Raw genomic sequence first — 22,995 nt, 5'->3', positions numbered from 1 at the left:
CCAGGTAGCACAGAGCTGTTTCTTTCTCCCCCACTTCATTCCCATGTGGATTTGCTGCTTTTTTGTGTAATTTTGGTGACATTGCTCACCCTGATTCTCAGAAACCACCTCCTCCCCATCTGTGAGCTGCTTGGAGATGACTTTTTTGGTGACCTCTTTTCTTCCAGTTTCTTTTCCCAGTTCATTTTTAGTAACTGCAGAGCCTGGGCAGGGGACCGAGGGGCAGCCACAAAGGAACAACAGGGAAAACCAAAATCTCTGCAATTTAAAAAAAAAATCACTTCTGTGGCTTCCTATTTCCTGAGCTGACTGGTTCAAGAATTGAAGTTTCTTTCTGAACTGTTTTTCTTTTCATTAAAAAAAAAAAATTATTCCACAAATCCACAGTTGGAGTTATAGAAAGATATTGAAATAGGAAATTGCTTCTCTAATCACCTAAATTAAATAACAGCGCTTCAGGAGTGATTTTGGAAGTGTAATAATTACCTCTTTTACTACAGCTATTTTAAGGTAATTTATTTTGTAATTTTTATTTGTGAATGTTCTGCAATAACCACCAGGCACCAGTTTTCCAGTCTAGGCAAGTCTTTATATTTGACAGCAGTTTCTGAAACTGAGATGTTTATAAATTGTATTATAGATAAATATAAACTGGATTTTCAAAACCAGTCTTCCAAGACCAACAGCTTTTTGGGAACTAGTGCTGATTTTCAGCTAGACACTTGAAATTTGTTTTATTCCAGAAAAACAGGGTAATGATCATAAGAGAGGATATAGAGACAAACTAAAAAGTATATATATGTACTAACTTGGTAATTGTGTTTATTGCAAAATTGCTTCATTGATACTGTAAATGGACATAGTAAATATAAATTACATTGTTGGCTTTTGGAGTTACTAAATGTATCTAATAGTTTTGATTTTCAATAGTCAGAAGAAAATCGCACTGACATGTGTTTTGTTGCTCTTTAGTGTGGGGTTTTTTTTAGGATTGAACAGATATTTTCATGTTGAACTCTGAAAGCTTTTTTCTTCTCCTTCTCTTTAAAGCCAGATGCTCGGAAGAAGATTTATGTCCAAAGCCAAGGTGAGAGCTTTGAGATCCTGGTGAAGGATTCCCTGTCTGTGGTTCCTGTGGCTGGGCTGGGTTGGGCTGCGCTGCTCTGCTCCCTAATTTGTGCTTTTTGCCTCTGCCCTTAATTGCAGCAGAATTTCAGTCTCTGCCTCAGTTTCCCCTCTCTGGGTGCTCTATGGGTGTTTTCCCAGGAATCCCAAAGGGCAGCTGGCACTGGGGCAGCTCTGAGCTTCTCCAGAGGCTGCAGAAGGTTTGAGGGTGGGGAATTCTTTCCTGGAGCCCCCAATTCCTTAAAATGCTCCAGGGTGAGTTCCCAGCCCAGTGAGGGCCAAGTCCACCACTGACAGTCCAGGGAGCACAGCTCAGTATTTATGTGTGATTGCTTCATTTCCTCATTTATTTAATTAATAATAACTCTCTGTGCATTCCGAAACTCATTCCACTTTGTGTATTTCGCTTTCAAAGAAAGTAACATCCTTTTCCAGGCTGTGCTGTTGAAATAACTCATTGTGAAGTCTGCTTAGCCTGTGTTTAGTTTATATTTATGTCCCTTGGGAGATAATAGTTAAATAAGCAATTAAATAAATTAATAAAATAGTTTCATCATTAAAATAATTAATCTTTAACATAAGGAAAAACACATTCATTAATATTCAGGACAGATTAATATTAAAGTTGTGTATAAATGTGCTTTATTTCCTTTTGTGTTGCGGGCTCTGTGTCGCAGGTGCCCTGGATGTGTTCTGGAATGATGTCCCCCCTCAGGTGATGCTGTCCCAGGTGCAGTTTAGCAAGGCAGATTGAGCAGGGCTGTGTTGGGAGGTCCCAGCACTGGGGATTGTACAGCATTTCCCACTGGGGAAGGGCTGCACAGCCTGGCATTGCTGGCGAGGGGAGCTCAGGGTGCCTGCAGAAATAATTGCTTTATTGGACTTCCCAAAGCCTCCAGGAGCCACAGCTCAGCCATGCAGGGGACATTTAACATGGGATCTCCTTTTTTACACAGGAATCAAGGCTACACCCAGTGAAACATTTGATTGGTACCAATTTCTACAAAATGCAGGTAAAACTCATTTTTCCCCGTTGTTTACTGTGTTTATTCCTAATAGGTTTATTCCTAATTCCTTGACAGCTTCCTAATAGGTGTCAAAGATGAAAGAAACTTAGAATCAGAGCTAATAATAATAACTAATTATGTAACAAAATGCCTTAATTCTGTGGGAAATGGCAGAACATCCATCAGATGGGTCTGGGCCATCCAGCAGCCAGCGTGGCTCTGGATCTGTGCTCTGGGCAGGGCTGGGCTGCACCAGCAGAGCTCCAGGCTGGGGCAGGGCCCTGGAGGTCCATGGGGAGCACAGCACAAATCCCTGAGCTTTGTTCTGTCCCAGCCTGGGCTGCCTGCAGAGAAAAATAAATGTTTGTTTGTTTGGGCTGGAGCTGCCTCTGCTCTGCTCTCACCTGAGCAGGGCCAGGTGAGGCAGGGCCCTAATTCTGAGTCACCCCATGGTGGCAATCTTTGATCACTCCATTTTTCCCCAAAAGGGTGATTTATAGGCATTTGAGCCTGTAAAACATTTCAGTTTTACATCCATCAGCCTGATCTCTGCTGTTCCCTGTGCTGCAGGTGAATCCTCCCCTGTGGCTTTATCCCATCAGGAGATGGGAGCCGTCACCCAGAGCCAGGGCAGTCTGGAGCTGAGCATTGTGAGAGGTTATTTTGTTCTCAGTAAATCACAGTGCCCCCAAGATTAATGATTGTCTGGAGTGAAATGATTTGTCACTTGCTAGCACAGCCTCAGTGTTGATTTGATCTCTTGTCCAACCATTTTGTGATTAAATGAGCAGTCAACAGATTGAGGAGGGGGAAGCTCCCCCTAAAGTGAATTTCTAATGTATTAGAGACAGTTTTTTTGCCTAATGTGTGCTAATGCAAAAGTGCAAAATAATTCATAATGTACATGAAAAGCAAACTAAAATGTGACTCTAACATCTGTGCCTTATTAAATAATAACTTGGAAACTGGCATCAGATTATTCAGTATTGTTTTTATGACTGTTTCATCTGATTTATCTCCTCTGCCTGGTGCCTGTGTCCATCTCTGGTGGCAGCCCACAATTTCCACTTCTTTTAACACTGCACATGGGCTCAGGCTTTCTGGCTGTACCTTTGGCTTTCCAGGGACTAATTAGGAGCTCCCAGTGAACTGCTTCTTTCTGGGCATTTGCAGTTCCAAAGTGTTTAAAATTCCACTAAACCTGGAGCAGTCAGAAGCAAACCCTCAACAGCAGGAGGCAGTTTTGCTCAGGAGAATGTGATTTTGGCAGTGTGGGCTTGCACAATGTGAAAAGACCCTGAGCTTTAATGCAGATGAAGCTGCCCAGTCTCCTTCAGCTCATGGCATTTGTGAGTTTTTTTTTAAAAGATGTTTTTCATGAAGTTCTATTCCATGTCTGAAGGCACTGGATGATTTTTGGGAGATAAATTTCTGCAGGTAACCCCTGCCTGTGTCTTTAGCAGAGCCCCTGAGCATTTGTCACGTTCAGGATTTCCAGGAGAGAATTCCCAGCACAGCTCACAGCCTGCAGTGCAGGATTTATTCCATCTGAGGCATCTCTGTGAAACACCCTGGGTGTGCAGGGTGCCAGGTTGTTCTCTCCAATGAAACAGGTTATTCAGAACGATCCAGACCTCCCTCCACAGAACAGGCTTCCTGTGAATATTCTTTGTACTCATGTTGTCAGTCAGAGGAAACATTTGCTCACTTTAAATATGACACCCATACCCAAACAGCCTCTTTAAATCAATGTAATGGCTTCACAAGGAGTTTAGTGGTGGCTTTAAGTGAGTGGCAGAAGGCACCAAATGCACTTTGTGGTGGGAGAAGTCCAGCCCCCAGATTTGACCAAACTCTGAGGAATGCCAGCTTTGTGTGCACTCCATTTGATAGTTTGGGTGCCTATGTAAATAGCAATTGCCTGACACAAATGGAAGCAGGGCTGTGAAGGGGTTTTGCTGTTGTTATTAGTGCAATGCAACTCAGTACAAAAACCATGGAATTGGTATTTTTTCATAGTCTCAGACCTGGGAGCTGCAGAGGTGATGGTGTGGGGTTATGGCTGTTTCCTGGCTGCAGAACCTCCAGGGGATGGCTAGTCAGCATTCACTGGCTAAACCCACAAAAAGGGCTTTTAGAGTAAATTTGCATTGTGGGTAACAGTCAGCTTCACAGTTTGTTTGTGTGGCTGAGAGACTGTGAGCAGCAGCAGCCAAAGCAGGGAGATTGCAGCTTCTCTTTGGGAGCTCACACAGCACCTGCAGCCCTTTGGGAGCCCAGCCTGTTGCAGGAGGTTTTGCTGCCTGTGCCAGCCTGGAGACCAGGGCAGGATGCTCAGGCTGCTTTCCCTGACCTTGCATTGCAGGGATCTCTATGCAGCACGGTCTGTTTGGGTTTAGCAGTTTCAGAAGCCCTATCTATAGACTTGGGAGAGTCAGGGGAAGTTCAGCCTCGTGCTGGAGACAGACTGACAGAAAATAACAAGGCAGTTTAGGAAAAGGATAAACCTGAGACTGATCTGCAGCAGCTCCAGGCTGGGGCAGAGCAGCTCTGATCACAGGCCTGAAGTCATCACTGCAGGATGAAAAGCTGCCTTTGATTCTCAATGGGGCTGAGATACAGACCCCAGTAAACATCATGTGATGAGAGGATGCAGATAACCAACAAAGCCTGCACTAACACACTGAGAAATCTTTGTTTAGCCAACAAACAGGGCTTAAAGCTGCTCCCATGGTGCTGTGGAACCTCAGGGTCATCACATGCCTATTGCAGCAGCAAATAAAACACGCAATATGTTTTATTTATATGCTTTTGTAGTTTGAGTTTTCAACTCTCCTGTAATTTCTGCTTGGTGGCAGGGCTGTTCTCTGAGCTTGAGAAGTTTACATAAGCTGTCATGGCACAAGCAGGGTTTTACAGAGGCATTAGATTTTGCTGGAGCTGTGCTGGAAAGAGAGACCCACATAAGAAAAACTGAACAGTAAAAGTTTGTGCACTTATCCAGCTGAGTGTAGTAAAACCTGTATGATAGCAGCAATAAACTGAGTTCCCAAAGTGATCTGAAAGTGCAGAGCTTTTTGTTGTCTGATCTGTTAGAAATAATGAGAAACAGGGGAGAGAAGAATTGATTGAGAATTTTGCACTCTAATTTTTCCTGCATTAGTAGCCTGTCCCTGGAAGTTTCCAGGTTCATTTAACTCTGTCTTCTCCAGGATGTCAGCAGCCCCAGCATTGCTGGCTGGGAATGACAGTGTGAGCACTTGGGGTGAAGTCACTGCCCCTCACCTTGGAGGAGCAAACTGCTGTGTGGGGTGACATGGCACAGGAATGAACATCTGGGGTCTGAAAAATCAGTTTGGGATTGCTGAAAGGAGGGCTCCTGGTGGTGCCATAAACGGATGGATTTCCTCTTTGAGGACAGCAGTCAGTGCTGTCAGATGCTCAGGAGGTGGAGAAATGAAATCTTTTCAAAAGACCTGCTGTGGTTCAAAGTGACCAGGAAAGAAAATCAGGTTATTCTCCCTCACCATCTCATCATGGCTTAGGTTTTGTTTCTGAACAGAACCAGAAATGGACCAATAACCTAAATAACGTGGGCTTGGTGTTGTTCTCTGAAGGTCTGTGAAGAACAACAGTGAACTTGAAACCAGGCCTTGGAAAATTAATTTTTAAATCTTCTTCTTTACCTCTTAGCAACCTAATGCTTGGAATTACTCATTCACTTCCAGGCCTGCAGCTTTCAGTAAGATTAAAGATTTGCAGTAATACATTTATTTTTATTGTGCACCTATGACTGCTGCATTTTTTTTTTCCTGATAGTACCTGGAGGGATGGAGTTAAATGAATCTACACTTCCAAAATCTCTTTAGATAACAGTTGTACTTATTCCTGCCTTTCTTAGAAAAACCATGTCCCTGCTGAAGCTGCAGAAATTATTCAGTGTTGACAATTCAGGCTTTTGTGTTGGCTGCCTGTGCTCGTGTTTTGCTGTGCAGGTTTTGATAATGGCCCAATGTAGAGTGTCAGTGTCAGAGCCCTGTTCTGTGCAGGGACAGCAGCAGGGCAGGGGGAGATGGGCTCAGGAGGAGATGGAGATGGAGATGATGGGCTCAGGAGGAGATGGAGATGATGGGCTCAGGAGGAGATGGAGATGATGGGCTCAGGAGGAGATGGAGATGGTGATGATGGGCTCAGGAGGAGATGGAGATGAGATGGAGATGATGGGCTTAGGAGATGGAGATGGAGATGGAGGAGATGGCCTCAGGAGGAGATGGAGATGGAGATGATGGGCTCAGGAGGAGATGGAGATGGAGATGATGGGCTCAGGAGGAGATGGAGATGGAGGTGATGGGCTCAGGAGATGGAGATGGAGGTGATGGGCTCAGGAGATGGAGATGGAGATGGTGATGATGGGCTCAGGAGATGGAGATGGAGATGATGGGCTCAGGAGGAGATGATGGGCTGAGGAGATGGGCTCAGTTGTGCTGGGCAGGATTAGATTGGGGATCAGGAATACCACCTTCAGCCTTAGGGGTAAAACCATTGAGAACCACCTGGAGCTGTCCAGCTCAGGGCCCAGAGCTGGTTCTGGGCTCCAAGAACAGCACCAGAGCTTTCTCCAAGTCCTGCACATTGCCTGTCTCTGCAAATGAACCCCTGTGCTCTATAAAGTGATGTACATCCTCAGTCCGGGATTGGTGCAGAGCAGGAAACAGGAGGAATAATGCTAATTGTTCATGATCCACTCTTTGCTGCTTTTCCCACTGTCTGTGCTCACTGATGGAGCAGCTGGGAGGGTTCAGCTCCTTCCCTGCCCCACTGGCTGATTTTTACAAGCATTTCCAGGCATCCCTGCAGACTCGGGCCCTGTGCATCTGTTCCTCCTGGTGTGTGGGCTGCGCAGAGTGAAGGACCCTCTGTACCTGGTGGAAGCTTTCTCAGGTGAGTTCTGGCCATTTGAACATTCCTGTTTGTCACTCACTGCATTCTTCTCATGTTGGGAAGTTTGGCATGGGCTGTTTTGTTCATTGCAGGAAACATCATCATATATTTACATTTGAAAAAAGAAATTCTTATGTAACCATTGATCTGTTCCACACATTATTTCTGTGCCATGTCTTTTCCATCCTGCTGGGAATAAAAGAGCATTCAAATCAAAGAAATATTTGATGATTTTGCTTGCTGAGAAAACTGTTTTGCTGTTACATGCAATATTGATGGAAGACAAAAGAAAAGATCGTCTACTTCAAAATCACTTTTTTATCTTGCTGTCCCGTGGCTGTTACATTGATTTGCATGTGTGCTAATTAATGCCATTGAAGCTGCAAACAAGTTTTACCACCCATTGTTCTGGCTCAGTGCTCAGACTAGGCTGAAGTTTCCTGGGAGCACAAGAGGGAATATTTGTCAGGCTCTGTTTGTGTCTGTGAGAGGTTCAGGTGTTCTGAGCTGCAAATTCAGCTCAGATTTTTACAGCCCTTGGAGCCTTGTGGTGCTGAGGAGCAAATGCAGCTTGCAGAGAGCTGCACTGGTCTGTTCTGGGGTCAAAAAGCAGCAGATGTCTCTTGTGCATATCACTGAGTAATGATTGTAATGGCTGCAGTTGCTTCCACACGTTCCTTGACACAGGAAAATATTCAAGTGATTGTGGCCAGAACCACTGCATTATACAGAGCATTGTTCTCCTGAGTGATTCAAAATTAATATCTGAGCTTAGTTAAATAACCCCTGAGTCAGAAGAGATTGCATGAAGCAGAAAGGCTAAATACTAACTTTCAGATATGCTAATATTTGAATTCTGAGGAGTAATGTGAGGGCTGAGTGTGAATCTTGTGCACATTCAGTCTTTTAAGTAGCAATACAATATTTGTCTAATTCTTCTTTAACCATGGAGCTATTTATACTGATTAAAAAAGTAATAATTTTTACTAATAAAACAGTTGTTCCTCTTCTGTTTCAGAGTGGCACAGAAAGGATCCCAGTGTCCATCTGGGCATAATTGGACCTGCAGTAAGTTGCTGCTGTAATTTTCATTTCTAAATATTTCCATTTACCTCATCTGAGATGCCTCAGCTCTCCTCCAAACTGATCCTGGCTCTGAGGATTTCTGTTAGAGAAAAAAATCTCCAAGCCCAGACCTTGGAAAGGCTGTTCCACCAGGTTGGAGCTTGGCAGGGGCTCCAGTGGCCAGAATTCCACAATTCAGGACTGCCCGTGAAGGGGCCAGAATTCCAGTCTAGGACTGCCAATAAAGGGGCCAGAATTCCACAATTCAAGACTGCCCATGAAGGGGCTCCTGCACTGCTCCCAGGCTTTTCCAGAGCAGGCACTGAGGCAGCCCAGCCTGTTCCTCACTGCTTCACTCCATCCCAGTTCTGAACAGAAAAACCAGCAGAATACTTGGATTCCACTCTTGGCCACTGCTGCTACACCTGTGGGCTTTTAGACACTCACAAACTGATAAAATGTGTGCTTTTGTAAATCAAATACTAGCAATGCCCATTCCAGTAGGAATAGCTTAGAAATGAGCCTATCAAGTGTTTTGAAAGGCAGCAGCTGCCATCCAGGAGATGTTTTCCCACAGGCACTGCTAATGAGGATTTTAGTGCTGTGAAGTTGTTTCAGTGCTGTTATCTCTGTTCTCACTTCTGCTCACGTGCAGCACTGTCCTTGTTCCATTCCAGCTGGGCTTTGCTGCCACTGCTGGGCCCAGACACAATTAACACAATTAAAGTGAGGCTCAGCCTCTGTCTGGCACCAGCAGCAAGGAAGGGCTGGAGCTCACAAACCCAGCCCAGCTCCTTGGCCATTCACAACCTCAGAGCACCAAAGCCTGGATAAACTGAGGCTTTTATACATCCCCATCTCCCAATAATCTCAAAGTTCTGCCTCTGTCCTGATTCTTCTGCTCTGTGTGCTGCCTGTGGAACTTTGTGCTGAAGTTGCACAAGTAATTGCAGGGTTTTTGAGGGGGAAATCAGTGTTCTCCACATAGATCCTGCAGCACAGGGCTGGAAGAGGCAGCCTGCAGCCCTGGTCCAAGCAGGGAGAAGCTCTGAGGAGGCAGCTGTGCCATGTGAAACAAACTCTCTGCTGCTTGGAGGGGACCAAAAGCCTCCCTGGCTCATCTGGGTAATGTGCTCCCTCTGCATCATCTCATCTCTGATTCGTCTCCACACGAGCCTGAAAACTTGCAGGAATTTACTTTATAAAAAACAAATAGACACTCAGTAGGCAAATAAGAACAGTTTCTCTATTTTCTCATTCAGCTTTATTCTTTGCAAATTTGGGGACAGAGGATTTTATTGTTAAAAGCTGGTTTTACGTTTTTGTTTTATCTGGGCTTTTTTCCACGCTAATACACAAAATGACGTGGAAGTGAACTGGTGTGGAAGGCAAATCTAGAGCAGGTGTAAAGAAGCTGTGCTGCAGAGTCAAAAGATCCACTTCCTGCCTCCAGTGAGGATTTTATAAACATTTCAGTCATCTTTCTAAATCTGCTTCACTTTTTCACAAGCTAATGTCTTTACAGGCCAGAAATAGCCCAGTGGCAGTGCACAGGCTGGATCAAGGGCTGAACCTCCTTAAAACACTTCAGAGCATATTTCTGTCATGGAACTAAAATATTTCTAAAGGAAAAAATGCATCTCAGCTCTATTGGTATTTAGCTGTACTCTTCTTATTCAGGTTGCTTCTCAAACCAAAAAATCTTAAGAAAATCAGTGCCACCATCTATGAAGCATGTAATTTTTGCTGTGAATATAAAAGCCCATCCAGTAAGAGTATATTAATTAAGAAGAGAAAGAACAAAGGCCCCCACTCTATTTTCTGCTTTACCTCCATGAGATGATCTGTTTGCTGCCATAAGATTGTATTCTGTTCCCTGGATTTTCTGTGCCTGATTGTCTCAGGTGGTGCAGTCGAGGTAATGTTGCAGGATTGGGGTCTGTGTTATGTAAAACTTTCACCATTTGTCTCCATTCCAGCTTTCCTTTTGTTCATTCCTATAATGAAATCTGGAGCAGCAGCTAATTTTCAGCGGCTCGGTATTCCAAGAATAGGAGCTTATGAAACTTCAAAAAAAAGTTAAGGCCACAAAACTTTAAAGTTTTGTTTAAAGCATTCAGCTTCCTCTCAGAGCTCCTTTTGGGTTTTTTGCTCATGACTGTTTGTTATTTACTGGGGTGAGAATTTTTTGTTTATTATTTACTGGGGATTAGAATTTTGTGTTTGTTATTTACTGGGGTTAGAATTTTGTGTTTGTTAGGTTTCCATCAAGTGCTTCTGCCAGAGCATGTGAGCAGCATCCCTGTGAGTGTTCCAGCTGCAGCCAGGCTGCCTCCTGAGCCCCTGGAGCCCATTTGTACTCAGTGAGCACAGGGACAGTCCCTGGCACATCAGTGCCCTGCCCCTCACTCACACAGGAGGTGTCACACCAGGCCTTGACACAACTGAGGAACACATCTGTGGGATCATTTAAAGCTCAGCATTTAAAGTATTTTAGATAAAAATGTGCTGAACTTTGCTTATTTCTCTGGGTGTTTCAAACATGAGCTGCAGTGCCGCTGACTCTGTGTGTGCTCCTGCCCAGGTTGATCCACTGTTTACCAGTGAAGTTGAGGAGAGAGTTAAAAGGTAAGGAGTTCATGTTAAAGCTGCTCTGTGCTGAAGGCAGGCAGCTGGTGCCCCTTTTTAATCCTGTAAATACAAATGGGTGTCCATGCACAGGTAAATACCAATGGGTGTAAATGCCAATGGGTGTCCATGCACATGTAAATACAAATGGGTGTAAATACAAATGGATGTTCATGCAGATATAAATATAAATGGGTGTCCCTGCACAGGTAAATACCAATGGGTGTAAATACCAATGGGTGTCCATGCACAGGTAAATACCAGAGGGTGTCCATGCACATGTAAAAATCAATGGGTGTCCATGCACATATAAATACCAATGGGTGTAAATACAAATGGATGTTCATGCAGATTTAATATAAATGGGTGTCCCTGCACAGGTAAATACCAATGGGTGTAAATACCAATGGGTGTCCATGCACAAATGGAAGTCCACGCACAGCTCTGTGTGGCTGACAAGGCTGTCAGGATCCTTTGGCATGGAACCATCTCAGACCAGGAATTCCAGACATTTAAAGTTTTAGAATAAGCAGTATGCTGATGTTTTGGGTTAACTCACCTCGGATTGGCTCTGATTTCGATTTGTACTGACAGAACCATGGGAGGGTTTGGGTTGGCTGCAGGAGGATCCCCCAGTCCAAGCTGGGCTCGGGCAGGGCTGGGGGTCCCGGTGGCCCCGGGCAGGCTGTGCCAGCGCCCCCCGCCCACGGGGGGGTTCCAGCAGCCCAGTCCCTGCAGCTGTCCGTCTGTCTGTCCCGCAGCTGTCCGTCTGTCTGTCCCGCAGGGCCCCCGGGGTGCGCGTGCTGCAGGAGCTGCCCCAGCCCGAGCTGCACGCTGCCCTGCGCTGCTGCCTGGCCCTGGTGAACAGCTCCAGCTCCGAGGGCATGTCTGCTGCCATCCTGGAGGTGAGGCACCTGCTGGGGCTGCTCTGAGAGCTTCACCCTCAGTCACACCCTCCTCTGTCGCTGGCAATGGCTGTCAGTGCTTCATGGACGCATTCCAGAGCTAGGGAGGCAAAACTAAAACATTGCTTTTTTCAAGTGTTAGCAATTAAGGTTTTCTTCCCTTGAACTGATAGTTTGTTATGTTTTCTCTATTTATTTTTAAAGGATAGAACGTAATTTTATCAATCCTCTAAATTAACAATGCAGACCTGAGATGCAGAAATCACTCTGATTTCCTGGGGTTGTCACTGGGCTTGATTCAACACCCACTTCCTTATAATGCTGCTAGAATGGACTTTCATTTATTTTTACATCCCTTCAAAAAGCAATCTAAGAGCTGTATTTGGTTATTTAATTCTGAAATGATTAATGAATGAATGACACGCTCAGTTAATCCTTTTGCCATCAGTATTGAAAATTAATAACCAGTTTTATTTCATACCTGTCAAAGTAGGGCACTGCTTAGTATCAAGTGCTTTCTCAGGAAAAAATAACTGTACTTGAAGTGAAGTTCTTTGGGCAAATGCCTTTCATTATTCCATTTGTTTGGTGGGTGCTGATTGTTGGTTCATCATGAGCACAGAAATTATCACACCATTTGTATGTGGTTATGCAATATAAATGAGCCTCCCATTTCTGTTTGTAATGAGTTGCATTTCCAGCATTTCCACTCATCTGAGAGTCCTCATGAGTAAGAACCAAGGGAGCATCGCAGGAATGAGGCAGGGCAGGTGCTGGTGGGACAGGACAAGTGCATTTCCATCCCAAAATGCTCAGAGGTGCATTTCCATCCCAGATGCCAAGCTCAGAGGTGCAGCTGCCCCTGCACCAGCCCAGCTCTGTGCAGCAGTTCCAGGCTGTGACATTTCCAAAGCTGGGCTGTGTCAGGCTGGGGTGGCTGGGCTGAGCTCACCTCTCTCAGCCAGAAATGGCAGCCCAGCACACTGAAGTTCTTCCCTGGGAGGGCCAGCAGCAGGAAGGGCCATCTGCTGACAGCTTGTTGGATAAAAGGGCAGAAAACTCTGCATAAAACTCTTCTGCTCCTAGGCTGGAGAAAACAGGCTGGAGTTTGGAAATGCAACTCTCATTGTCCTCAAAGTTCAACATTTAGCAAGGTCATGAATGCGTAAAGAGTATTTCAGAGTGAGATAAATATATAATAGATAAATGAGATAAATGTGTAATCCCATCCAGTTCCACCTGCCTGGAGGTTTGGAGAGCCAGGAGCCGTCACTAATGACTCTGTCAGCTGGGTCTGAGATCTGACTGGAACTGATCTGTTTGTGTTTGGCATTTGAAGGGGGAAAACAAAGCATTAGAGCAGGCATTAAAAATGCATCTGTTCCTCTGAGAGCCCGGGAGCTGGGCACGTTCCTGGCCGTGGATGGTGGCAAAGGCTCCACTGCTGAGAGGTTCCTGAGTTCTCTCTGCTTCTGCCAACAGCAGGAACAACTCCAGCACCGTTGCACTGGAGCCCTTCCTTGTGCTCTCAGGAATGCTCCAGCTGCTGGAGAAATCATTGCATTCTCATGCTTTTACCAAAAAGAAGCCAATTTGAAATTGAAGAAAAGGAGGCTGGACAGACTCTGCTGTGCTGTGAGGACAATCCACTCTTGGCCAACATGTGCAGCACCAGCAGGGTGCAATAACAGCCAGAGCAGATTATAAACCACCAAAGATGAAGGAATATTGTAAAGCAGTAAAATTGGAGAGCCAACAAGAAGATGCATGGGCTAGAAGGAAGGAAATGAGGGACAGTGCAAAGACAGAGTGCTGAATAAACCCTGCCTTTGCTCTATCAGCCCTTGTTGCTGGCTAGAGATGTTACAGGGGAATGTCCCCAGCTTCAATTTACACCCTGCATCCTCCTGCAGGAGCAGCTAAACACATTTGCACTCAAAATAATGGAACAAAACAGATGGCCAGTGGACTGAAATGTTGTTTGATGCTATTATTCCTGGGAGCTAGGTCAGTAAATTATGCATCTTTTCAACAATGCAAATGGTTCTTTTTACTGCTTGGAAATAGTCTAAGTATCTAAATTAAATTTGAAGCCACTTCTTGCAGTAATTATTTACAGCCCCGTCCATTTGGTTAAGGCCAGTGGCATAAAGGCAGCCCTGCATCTGAAGTCTTTGGCCATCTGTCCTGCCTTTAGTGGCTGTAATTCACTGGTACCTGTGCATTTGGGGAGCTCAGGATTTTCTTGTGTGGCAGCTCCTGCCCTCCAAGTCTGAGCAGAACAAATGTCTTTCCCTTTAGAGTTTGGAAATGGCAGAAAATTAAATATTGGTGCTTGACTTCAATCAGTCACCATCTCTGCAGCTTCATTGCTGTGTCTGAGTGACCCCAGAAATTCTGGCAGTTTCTGATACCAAGTGTAGAACAGGTTTGATCATTAAGGGCTGTTATTTTTAGCTCTTACTGCTGCAAAGCAGATGTTTGTGCCAGGGTATGGAAATGCTATGGTCAGACTAGTACACCTGCAGTGGTGATTTTAACAGTGATTTCTTGGGGATTTTAAATTATTAAAATATGTTGCTAAGTCCCAGCAGTCCCTTCCTGTACCTTATCAGCCTGGCTGTTTGTCTCTTCAGTTTTGTCCAAACTATAAAAAATCCTGGTTTTCTCCTTGGAGTTTTGTTTCCTTGCTGTGTGGACTGAAGCAAAATTGCTCCTCATGCAGGAGTGTAATGACAGCAATTAAAACTGCATTGACTCTGAGTGACAGGGAATCAGTATGAAACACATTGAAGATCTGGGGGAGGGAATTTCTTCCCCATCTGACACTGTGATAATTGCACAAAATGAATATTTTTGCTTTTACATCAGTGCATCTCCAGGCTGCCCAATCCATCAATAGTGATCAGATCCAGAGCAGCAGAGCTGAGGGCCAGGCTTTGCACACCTCAGAGCTGGGTTCTGTCTGGGTTCTGTGCCTTGCAGGGCTCTCTGGGGAAGGGTGTTTGTAAATTAAAAATCTGGAGTGGTGGGAAAGAGGTTTGGGTTGTTGTTTGTGCTTCTCTTGTTAAAATTGTCATTGTTAGCACCTCAAAATCCACAAATCCTTACAAACTGTTTCCTTTTCTGTATTCCTGCAGGCAATGGATTTAGAAGTTCCAGTGCTGGCCAGGAACATTCCCGGGAATGCAGCAATAATAAAGCACAAGGAAACGGGGCTGCTGTTTTCCACTCCCCAGGTGAGAGCAGCACAGGTTTGGGTTCATTTCCATGCCAGCCTGTCTGTGGTCACCGGTGATCGCTGCAGTTTGCTCACACTCTGCAGTTCAGGGAGCCCGGACTAGGTGTCAGCCTTGGGAAGCTTTCTGAGCTGCTCTGGCTTCGAGTTCCAAACCTGCAGGAGATGCTGAGCCTGTGCCAGACTCCCCGTCAGGAGTATCTGCAGCAGAACTCGTGTCAGACACCAGGAGAATGAGCTGGAGCTGCAGATGACACATTTTCTGTAATTTCTAGCAGGCACTGTTCATGTAAAGTATTTTTAGAGGCAAGATATTGCTCAGTCAGAGAAATTAATGATAAAATTAAGCCAAGTGTTAGGATGAAGTCTCAGGGAAGTTAAGTAAGAGTGGGAAGAGAGGGAACACTACCCATTTTTAAATGCTGGAAGTTTTCATTCCAGCATATTTTCCTGTATTAGGGCTCTGCTGTTACATATTCATGTATGCCATGGAAAATGACTCCCAGAAAAAGATTCCCTCAGAGTTTTATCCAACTCAAGATTAAAAACACATACTAGAATTCACTATTTGATAATTTTGCAAAGTAGAGAATGTACCTTAATTTATTTACTTTGTGGACTGTGTGATTAATGCATCCTATTAAGTTGTGTTTCTGGAAGGTGAATCCCCTTGGTTGGTTTTGAAGATTTTATTAGAAAATCTCTTCCAATTCAAGTATGGTTCTATAAGCACTGCTCATTTTCAGCTGTTTCTGATCTGAGGAGGGGAAGCTTTGCAGTACCTGGGGTAGGAGCATTTGTGCCTGCTGTCTTTTGGAAGCCAAATTAGAGGGATATTAATTGGCCATTATGCAGTGAGAATTGTTGTAAATGGTGAGTGCTGCTGGCTTTTCTGCTGGAAGTGAGCTTCTGTGGCTTCCGGGAACATAGGAAATGTCTCATTTTGTTCCTGACACTCCATCATTTTTGCACATCACTGTGCACATCACTGAAATCATGGGCTGATCCTGCTGCTGCTTGGATTTGCAAGTTTATGGAATATTTGACACTGAGTTAATGGGACCTGAAGTAAAAAAAGTAAGAGATAAGAACGGGGCAATAAATAATGCAAAACTGTGTTAAAAGGGAAGGCACAAGAAGTTATTCAGCAGGCTGGGTTTCAGAATTACAGCTCCCATGTCTGGGAGAGCTCACAGAAGGACCTAAATAAAGAGAAGGAGGCAAATAAACCTCCAAGGTACTAAGAAGGGACAGAAAGGACCTGGGCAGCCCCTGTGAGGGTTTGGAGGGCTGGGAGCAGCAGCTCTGCTGTGCCATGGAGCTTTCCTGTGCCATGGAGCTTTCCTGTGCCATGGAGCTCTCCTGTGCCCTCCAGAGCTTTCCTGTGCCCCCCAGAGCTCTCCTGTGCCAGCTGTGGCAGTGCCAGCTCTCAGTTCCAGCCCTGGGGCAGCACACAGGGCCCCACCTGCCCCCAGGTACCTGTGGCACTGCCTGCACACCTGCCCTCTGCCTCCCTGGGGATCTCCTTCTTCTGCCTGCTCAAGCTGCTCTGAACTGCTTTAATTGCAGACTTATTTCCATGATATAAATAATATATTAACCATGCATCCTATTTTCATTATGTGTGAGCTGTGGCACCAGCACAGCTCTGGTGGTAATTGAGGAATTCTTCACCCTGTTTTACTCATTTCCAGCTTTATCTCCTGTGTACCTGTGTTTCTGTGTCTCTGCAAAATATCAGACAGGATTTATTTGATGAGACACAGAGGAGTTGACATTTTCTTTAGGGATGATTGGTCAATTTGCCAGGAGAAAGCTGCATTATGGATGTTGCTGTGTTTGTGTGGAGCTGCCCATGGAAAGGGCAGTGTGAGAGTTTCTGCAGGGACAGGAGAGGATTTGCTCCCATTTCTCTGGGTTGTGGTCACAGCTGAGCCTCAGCCCTTCACTGTGCTCTGCTCCACCTGCACATTCACTGTCCCCACTCCTGGGAGGGAGTAAGGGTTTGTGGAAGCATGGATGGCCCCAGGTAGTGAGTTAGGACAGAGATCACCTCCTTTACTTGGGCTGCTCAAGCCATGCCCTTAGCCCTATTGCTGAAAGCCATTTGTGCATTTGACCCTTTTCACCAAAACTGAAGCTACAACAAAATATGGGAGTGCACAAATATTTGTGCAAATATCCCAGATGGAGCAGAGCAGCTGCTGCAGGTGTGTTACCTCCCTGGAATCAGTTCATGTATCACAGGCTGATGGAAAGGCAGAATGCAATGCTGCATTTCCTGCAGGGCTCAGAGCTGTGCATGTCTGCATGCTGCAAATCCAGACTCAGACCCACAGCTGGAATTCAATCACTTGTGGGCAGGGGGGACACCTGAGCTCCCTGAACTCAGCACCCACACTGACACAGGCCCTGCTCCAGGGTGACACCCAATAAATCCCAGTGAGTGTCCCACTGCTCCCAGGGGATTGCAGTGACTGTGGGCTCTCACTGCAGGGGGAGGAGGAGGAGGAGGATAAAGCTGAGATGTCCTTACTTGCCATCTCCTGGGATTTTTCCATTTGCTTCTTCTCTCTCCTGCATTTTCTCAAATTTAAGGCTTTGGACTCAGTTTGGCATTTTTTCCTGAAATTATCCTCAGCCCTGAGTATTGTAACTGTGAATAAGGATCTCATTTCTTCTATCATTTACATGTTTCCAAGTTTTTGTCCTCCATATCCACAATTTAAAAGAATGCTAATAGGACTACCTGTCAAGAAATGTTACATTGCTGCTTCTGCTCTTAGGTAATTTACATAAATTACTTTAAAACATTACTTTAAATAAAATCCTCCACAGGAGCATAAAATTAAAGTTGGGGATGTGGTTCAGTGGGAACAGTATTTATCACTGTGACTTTCCAGGCAAGTGGATGAAGGCAGCAGAGGTCAGGTGAGACTTCCCCACCTTCTGTGGTGTCTGTGGGGCTGGGTGAGCCCTGGCAGACACAGAATCCCCCAGGGAAGGGCTGAGATCCCAGTTAGACCAGTCAGGCGGGTGGGCACAGCTCCCCAGAGCCCAGCTCATAACCAGCACTGCCCTGGTGTACAGTGAGAGCTCACTGCTCACCTGTGTCAGGAAAATCTCCTCATTGTACCTGGGTACAAGCCCCAGCACAGCAGGGCTCTGGCTCTGGGTGTTGAATTTTCCTGCTGCTCTGTCCTGGCAGGCAGAGCCCAAGCAGGGATCATCCCCTGCTCAGAGATTTCCCCATCAGCCACATTGCATTGTGCATTGTGCACTACAGCTGCAAATTCACCCAAAAATCCAGAGTTTAACCAAAGCTTTCATAGCTGTGCAGGTATTTGGGCACTGTGTGTTTAGATTTTCATGTATTTAGACATTTGTGCAGGTATTTAGACATTTGTGTGCTTGGCTGTTCAAGGACAGCTGTGGCCCTAACCTGATGCTGATGAACTCTGCTCCTGGCTGGGCTATCTCCCTGCACAGCTGGCATTATTTATGTGTAAATCATGGATCCTCTGTGTCCCCCTGTCCCCATGCTCTGATCCTCACTGTGTGCTAACACATTATCCCAATCTCCCAGTGCCACCAGAGCTGCTTTCTGAGCTGAACCCAGCCCTGCTCTGCACACATCTGAGCACATTTGCAATCAAGCTGAAGCTGTCTCTTGATGGAAAATTAGAGCAGCTGCTCAGAACAGATTAGTTCAGACATCAGATCTCCTTTCAGGTGTTTGAAGTTCACAATTTCTCTTGCCTGGGAGTCAATGAGAGGCAGAGGAGCAGGCAGAGGACACTTGTGAACTCTGAGCTCTCTGGGTATTTTGCCCAGTGAAGTTCAAGGGAATATTTGGGTTTTTTTGGTGTTTGTTGAGCTGACCCTGCTGTATCTGTACCTGCCCAGGTGCTGCATGCTGCTCCTTCCTTACACTGGGTTTGTGTTGGGACTTTTTAGCCTTACCATGAAATTCACTGAGGGTGCAGCACCAATGAGGTGAAAGTTTAGCTGAGCTGAGCTCAAACATCTGATGCCAGATTACAGAACAGGCAATTCATTTATAACCAGCCTGGCTTTCAGCCATTGGGTAGGCAGACAATTTCTGTGTCATTAAATGTGAATTGTCTTTGATTTTAATGTCTTAGTTGGTGGGCTGTGTAAAATAATAAAATTATTATTTATTAGTCATTGTTTATAAATAAAGTCTGGTACCTGACCTTGAGAAAGGACTCGGGACAGCTCCATGCATTGCCTCACAGTTGGACAGTACCAGCTACTGCAGTAGCATTGGGACCTTTACAAAGAAATTTTAACTGATTCTTTTTTTCACCTTTTTTAGGAGTTTGTTACACTGTCCAAGAGTTTAATGAATGACCCCACTCTGGAAAAGGAAATTGTGACCAGGGCCAAAGAGTACGTGGAGCAGCATCACTCCTGGGAAGGGGAGAGGAAAACCTACCAGAGCCTTGTGCAGAGACTGCAGTGACCTGGCAGGGCCACAGAGCCCTTTAGTGATGGCAACGGGCTGGGGTTCCTTGGGTTCTTTCTAAAAACAGCCAGAAATTGTTCAATAGAGTAACAGCCCAGAGCAGAGCTGCTGCAGGGCCAGGCTGAGCCAGGGCAGCCCTGGGCAGTGCCAGGGCATTGCTGCTCTGAGCCCTCCCTGGGCAGCCCTGGGCATTGCTGCTCTGTGCCAGGACAGTGCCAGGGCATTGCTGCTCTGTGCCAGGACAGTGCCAGGGCATTGCTGCTCTGAGCCCTCCTTAGGCAGTGCCAGGGCATTGCTGCTCTGAGCCAGGGCAGTGCCAGGGCATTGCTGCTCTGAGCCCTCCCTGGGCAGTGCCAGGGCATTGCTGCTCTGTGCCAGGGCAGTGCCAGGGCATTGCTGCTCTGAGCCCTCCCTGGGCAGTGCCAGGGCATTGCTGCTCTGTGCCAGGGCAGTGCCAGGGCATTGCTCCTCTGAACCCTCCCTGGGCAGTGCCAGGGCATTGCTGCTCTGATCCCTCCCAGGGCAGTGCCAGGGCATTGCTGCTCTGAGCCAGGGCAGTGCCAGGGCATTGCTGCTGTGATCCCAGGGCACTCCTGGCACACAGGGTCACAGGGAATGCTGTGCCCATGCTCCCTCCCACCCTGCAGCAGTGCCAGCCCCTGCCCACAGCCAGGGGCACTCACACACCTGCTGCAGCCCAGGGGCACGAGCAGAGGATGAGCTCTGGACAGCACAGCTCCTGCAGCCCCCCAGAGCAGCCCAGGGGTCAGAGCCAGCCTGGGCACAGGGACGGGCACAAGGAGGGGCACAGGGACGGGCACAGGGTGCTCCTGCAGCCCCCCAGAGCAGCCCAGCTCCCCTGAGCCTGCATTCTGCCCCTGGCACAGGGCAGGAGCTTGGCCCAGGTGCCAGAGCTGTGCCAGAGCTGCTTGGTTACATAAACTACCTCTTGCTTTGCCAGTTCCTTTGGTACCTCTGTGATTTGCTTATTTATTGAAAGATTTATGAGACCTGTACAAAGGGATGGGCTTGGAGGTATTTGCTGTGTGTTTTGGCACTGTTTGTTCTTATTTGTGGCTTTTCAGGATGTATTTATTCCAATACAACGCAGCAGCCTTTTCTGAAAGTGAGACTGGGCTCTGCCCAAAGCCCACACTGCTCATCCCTGCCAGCCCAGGGACCATGGACACACCTCTGAGTCTGTAATTGTTCATCAAAGGACTTGCAGCTAGAGGAAAAAACCCAAAAAACAGCTACAACAACAACCAAACAAAAAAGAGGGGCATATTTGTAATTTCTGGTTCTTGGGAACCTGTTTGCTTTGTAGGTCTCTAGCCTGCCCCAAGGAGAGCCTGTGAAATGCTTTCTGTTGATCCAGTGGCTGTTGTGTCAGACTTTCCTCTGTAATAATGAAGTTCACAGTGTGTTTTAAGCTTTCCTCTCTATTTTTGATGTTTTGCAAGGTTCTGGTACAGTAAACAAGAAAGCAGTTTGAGTGCTGTGTATTGATTTCTCCCCAATTCCCTCCTTGTTTTGTGCTGGGGCTGCTCAGCCCTTCAGTAACACCCCAGGGCAAACAAACCCAGCCTGATTCAAACCCCAGGGCAAACAAACCGAGATTCAAGCCCCAGCCCTGCTGCACCCCCCCCAAGCACATTTATTTATCCCACCATCCCTGGAGTGCCCTGCTGGCTCCTGGCCCTGCACACACTGCAGGGGAACCCTGCAAGGTGCATTTCCAGCATCACACATGGCAGGGCACCTTTATGGGGAATAAAAAGGGACTTTTCCAACCACCTGAGCCAACCTCAGGGTGTCCTGTTCCTCACAGCCTCTCAGAGATCTCTGCCAGCTCATTTTGATGCCCTGCTTGACTGGCATTCCTCCTCCCCTTCCAATGGAATTGGTTACCTTCTGAGAAAAGCAGGTTTTTAAAAGCAAATAAACCAATCCACAGTGTGGGATAGAAGCCTGAGCACCGAGCTGATGTAAGTGATTAGTAATAGTAATGATCAGAAAGCTTCTGCAGCCTGATACATTTATTACTGAGCACCAACTATAAATATATTGATCTGGAATTTGTGCTATTCCCAGCAAAACAAAATATGTTCAAGTGAGAAATTCTGCTACACCCTCGGAATGTAATTAACATATGATTTTTCAGGCTGTATTTAATCTCTAAATATGAGATCTGCATCTGGGGAGCAGCATGCTCATTTGCATGGGGGAGCAGTGGCAGGAGCACCAACAGGAAAATAAAGGAGGCAGCCCCAGCACTGCCCAGGCACATCCAGCACAGCTCTGCTCTGCTCTGCCACCAAGCCTGGCCAGCAACTGCAGGAATTTCATCATAAATGCGCCCGGATTTATGGCTTGCATTTCACCCAGTCTCATGTTCCAGGCCTATAAATATTCAATGAGTCTTGTAAGTCCTTGTAAGGAAAATATGAGACCCATGCAAGCAGTTTTGGGTGTAATTATCTTTGCAGCAACTTCACTCAAATGATTTTATAGGTAAGAATAATCCTTTTGTTGTCCTGCAGCCCTAATTACAGTATTTATCTTCCCCTTCAAAGCCCCACTCCTACCCAGGCAGCTTTGAAGCAAAGCACACCTCGATGAGATGCAGCTCCAGCTCCAAAAATAGCATTTGTTCTGTTTGCAGGGAAAAACTCCATTGTGCACCCACCCCACGGCTGCTCCTGCATGCCAGGACCTTGGAATGCGCTGTTAATTAATGCCATGACATGCATTTTGTTTGCAGTTAGCTCTGCCGTGGGATGCAGGGGCAGGACCTGTGCAGGGTCCCACAATGCTGCTCCCCGTTGGCACAGCCAGAACGGGGGCACAGACCCAGCCATGGCATTAGGATTTCATTAAATTACCCCAAAGCATGCACAGCCCAGCAGTCAGGGTCAGCTCCCACACCTCCCCGGCCAGCCTGCCCCAAGGACGCTCCTGCTGGGCTCAGTGTGCCCGGTTTGGGTGCTGACCATGGGTTCCCATTGCCAGAGCCCCAGAGCTCAGCCTGGCAACAGGCAGCTGCTCGAAGGGATGCTGTAATCATAGCAGGGCTTAAATGGCAAAGAAAAACGTTAAAATGTACATTGGGAGATTTAAAAGTATTTGTGCCTCTTCTGCAAATCATTTAGCATCAATTTAGCCCCAGTATCACCCAAATGTACCTTTAGGATTAATAAAGGCACCTCAGTGTTCATTTTCAATGTATTTTCTGCTGTCTCTTGGGCTCATAACTCCTTGTGCCCCTTTCTCCCCTCAGTCTTTTTAATCTGCAGGTCAGGAATCACTCCCCATGAAAATAAAGCAACAGTTTTGTCAAAGGCTTGTCAGAGGAGATGGGTGCTTCCATGTGGAATTCAGTCATTTAATGGCTCAGTGGGATCTGAGCGGTTTTTTTCATTAAGTTGTCCAAAGTAATTTCATCACTGCAGAATTTATTTCACTTCCACCCTCCCTCGCCTGCCTGGTCCCAGCCCAGTTCCTTTAATGTCTGAAACTCAAACCTTGTGTGGGAGCAGCTCCCTGCAGCCCTGTCCTGTCCCACAGCTCCTCAGGGCCTTTCATTCTGACACAGAG

At 46.3% G+C, this 22,995-nt stretch overlaps 1 protein-coding gene across 2 annotated transcripts in view; it reads left to right on the top strand.

Annotated features, from left to right (window-relative positions):
- Positions 1 to 20,893, top strand: part of GLT1D1 (glycosyltransferase 1 domain containing 1) — a 34,200-nt gene extending 13,307 nt beyond the window's left edge. Inside the window, exons 5-13 of one of the 2 annotated variants that reach the window (XM_074553953.1) lie at positions 1,051 to 1,087; positions 2,082 to 2,138; positions 6,978 to 7,073; positions 8,092 to 8,141; positions 10,723 to 10,766; positions 11,551 to 11,671; positions 14,812 to 14,910; positions 19,249 to 19,539; positions 19,677 to 20,893. In XM_074553953.1, coding sequence (XP_074410054.1) covers positions 1,051 to 1,087; positions 2,082 to 2,138; positions 6,978 to 7,073; positions 8,092 to 8,141; positions 10,723 to 10,766; positions 11,551 to 11,671; positions 14,812 to 14,910; positions 19,249 to 19,395 — 651 coding nt within the window. In that variant the 3' untranslated portion in view covers positions 19,396 to 19,539; positions 19,677 to 20,893. Of the gene's footprint in view, positions 1 to 1,050; positions 1,088 to 2,081; positions 2,139 to 6,977; positions 7,074 to 8,091; positions 8,142 to 10,722; positions 10,767 to 11,550; positions 11,672 to 14,811; positions 14,911 to 19,248; positions 19,577 to 19,676 lie in introns of both variants that reach the window. The other variant, XM_074553952.1, reaches the window with a different exon arrangement.
- Positions 20,894 to 22,995: the final 2,102 nt, after the last annotated feature.

Source organism: Zonotrichia albicollis, chromosome 18, assembly GCF_047830755.1.
Source record: "Zonotrichia albicollis isolate bZonAlb1 chromosome 18, bZonAlb1.hap1, whole genome shotgun sequence".
Lineage (NCBI taxonomy): Eukaryota > Metazoa > Chordata > Aves > Passeriformes > Passerellidae > Zonotrichia > Zonotrichia albicollis.
The sequence above is the reverse complement of the archived record's forward strand: the minus strand, read 5'-3'. Positions and strand labels throughout refer to the sequence as shown.